General features: G+C 26.2%; 1 protein-coding gene across 1 annotated transcript in view; it reads left to right on the top strand.

The window, feature by feature from the left end:
* LOC117170827 overlaps positions 1 to 3,237 on the top strand; it is a 16,905-nt gene that overhangs the window by 8,895 nt on the left and 4,773 nt on the right. The window contains exons 6-8 of the mRNA XM_033357870.1: positions 404 to 540; positions 1,289 to 1,529; positions 1,765 to 1,823. Coding sequence (XP_033213761.1) covers positions 404 to 540; positions 1,289 to 1,529; positions 1,765 to 1,823 — 437 coding nt within the window. The remainder of the gene's footprint in view (positions 1 to 403; positions 541 to 1,288; positions 1,530 to 1,764; positions 1,824 to 3,237) is intronic.

The raw sequence follows: 3,237 nt of genomic DNA, 5'->3' as shown, positions 1-3,237 counted from the left end.
CCCCCCCCCCCCCTCCCGAAGAAATATTCGCCTGAGAAAATATGGAAAACCTCTAAAGTGTTGATTTTGAAGTGCTCAGTTTTACGTTAATTCTAAAAATAAAATTTTTGTTGCATATTTTACAAAAAATTTACTTTTGCTTATGTTAGATGAAAATTGTAATATTGCAGAATATATCTGGCTTTGGTTAAATAAAATGTTACAAATAATATATCTTGAATTTTTGTCACTTTTATCGTGTACATACATAATACATTCTTCTTAACTCTTCAAATGGAACTGAATTTTTACTAAATATTCGTGACACGCCTATTTTTTTAGAAAAGAATTTTTGATTTTAGTTCAATTCTATTTTATAAACGCACCATAAAAGAAAAAATATTAAGTTTTTATTTTTCAACAGTTGATGGATTATGACTTCAGTTCGTTCAAGAATGTTGTCAGGTGGTACCCAAAAATAAAGAAAGAAGCACCCAAATACGAGGAGACCAACGGCGAGGGAGTTAAAGCTTTCAAAGCTTTGGTAGATTCGATGAAGAAGTGAATCTAAACAATAATCCAGTATTAATTAAGTTTTGTTTAATAATTATAGTGAAACGCACAAAAGATACCTTACAAACCTGAAGGTCTGCTTTCAATCGCACAAAAATTTGTCTTAATTTTTTAGAAGACTGTTATGTTATAAAATGTTTTAATGTATTAAAAATTGCTTTGCAGAAAAATAATATTTCTGATTAATTTACTGAAAAAATAAAGTTCCTTTTTTCTATCTATAGTACAAGTAATTAGGCTGATTAAGGAAGTGCATTAGTATCGATTAGTGCTATAAGAATGAGATTGCTCAAGTCAGTTTTAGTGCAAAATGACATTCATAATTTTCGCATTATGGCCAACTGCATAACTGCAACTTGAGAGCTATAAATATGTTAAAACTGAACTATACATAAGAATTATTGTACAAGAATATGGCCTTTAAAGAAATTGAGGCTCAGTCTATCGTTGTACTTTATGGAAGACACTTTTATACTGTGTGCGATTTTATAAAATTTAAACTTTTACCCGATTTTTTTGAATGCAAAATAACATTATTTTTTCGGTCTGAATTTAAATTTAAAAGAAAAAAATATTATTAGCATTATATTTATTTCAAATAAAATATATATTTCATTGATAAAACTTGTATTGTTTGACAGCATTTTTTGACCAAGATACGCAAGACGGATGTAAGAATTCTATCCAATTAGTTCGACTTGAATTTTCAAGGTTTTTTTCGATGAAACTTAGGATAAAAAATATCAATATTCTGTATCCCATACTGTTGTGCAATTTATCATAAAAATAAAGTAAATTATTTTTCTATACAATACAAGCAAAACAGAATAGATAATATGCCGATTGATTTGTATGGTATGCCAATGTGTGCGGGTTGCCGGGCAGTTTTATTGACAGCTGAGGCAATCGGTATCAATTTGAATTTCAAAATCGTTGATTTATTCAATGGTGAACACCATTCTCCCGAATATGAAAAGGTAGGTTAATTTTATAACATTTTTAAATCAACATAAATTTTACTTTTATCATAAAAAAGAGTTTTTTTTTAATGTTGCTTCGTATAAATGACCTGTATTTAAAATATACTTTTGAATATTTTCAAATATTTTTGTAAAACTGAATTCAAATTTAATTTGCTTTCTAATTTTTATTTTCCAATGTCGAGAAAATCTTTTCCACGAAATAAAATTAATAACATTCAAAACTTTTTAGATTAATCCTCAAAAAATTATTCCAACTTTGGTAGATGGGGATTATAAACTCGGTGAAAGGTTTGTATAAATATTGTTTATTAATTCGTATTTAAAAAACACCCGTTATAATAATAATAATGTTGTCTGGCTGATAGACGACTTATATATAAATATAGAAAATAAGATAAAAAAAATACAAAAATAAAATGAAGGGATTGATTTTTAAATAGTTTTCTGCATTATCTCTAAGTTAAAGAGGTAAACTTACGTTTTAGTATAACGTATTCAGCACTAGATGGCAGGTCGGCTAATTATTTAAAAAGTCGTATGTCAAAGAAGCAACTAATCATTTTTAAATTGTCAGAATTTCTTAATTTTTGAATTTGAATTAAACTTATTATTATTCGTATTTTCATTCAGTTAATTGATAATTTATTATAAATTAAATATATTATATTTAAATGTGTAATTTTATTTTATTTTCATTAAAGCTCAAAATTAAGATTATAAATTAATTTCACTTCAAATCAAATTGATGGGAGGGTTTATATTTATTACTAATATCTCAAAACTGACAAAAGCATTTCTAAAAATATTTAGTATATCTTTGTAGTGCCTTATATTATTTGAACACCCGGTTTCTTATAGTTAAACTTTTTGCATTGCATAATTCAAAGTTGATACAACAATATATAATATCCCTTGATTTGAGACGACTCGATTGAGCTACATTATGAATACATTTTTATATATTTTTATATATGTTTAAATGGAAATTGATCTTTTCTAGTAACATATTCAACTATTTGGTTAAAGATCAAACTACTTTTAGGAACATTTTAGTTTTTGGTGGAAAATCGTTTTTTTGATTACAAAATTATATTTTTGGGGTAACAAGTCTTTTTGGTAGAACATTCAGCTTCGTGATTAAAAATTTACTTTCTTGGTTGAAAATTTAACTATTTTGTTTAAAATTAATACTTTTTTTATTGAAAATTTATCCTTTTTTTATTGAAAATTTAACAGGTTGATTGCGAATTGAACACATTTTTAAAGGTTCATCTTTATTCGTTGAAAATTTAACGTTTTTGTTCGGAATTCCTTTTTTAAAACTATTTTTCTTTATTTAAAAATTTCAACATTTAATTTTTGTTGAAAATTTATCTTTTTGTTCAGGATTCAACTGTTTTATTAAAAATTCGTCTTTTTACTTTTTTCCTGTTACACCTACATGCGGCGCGGCCTCAAATCTCGGAAGGGCTATAGAACGGAGGGCTATTGAAAAGTTCTAATGTATTTGAAAAATTGGTTTCTTATAGTTCCAATTTTTTCATAAGCATAATTCGAATTTGCTGCAACAATATAAAAGATTCGTGGTCCGAGACCAATCGATTGACCTAAAATATAATACATTTAATCAAAGTGAACGCATGTTATGTTCATTTCTATGATTTGAAAAATCGATTTTTATAGTCAAAATTTTCTCATTTAC

The sequence above is a fragment of the Belonocnema kinseyi genome, chromosome 4 (genome assembly GCF_010883055.1).
Source record: "Belonocnema kinseyi isolate 2016_QV_RU_SX_M_011 chromosome 4, B_treatae_v1, whole genome shotgun sequence".
NCBI classification, from domain to species: Eukaryota; Metazoa; Arthropoda; class Insecta; order Hymenoptera; family Cynipidae; genus Belonocnema; species Belonocnema kinseyi.
This window is presented reverse-complemented; position numbering and strand designations above follow the sequence as displayed.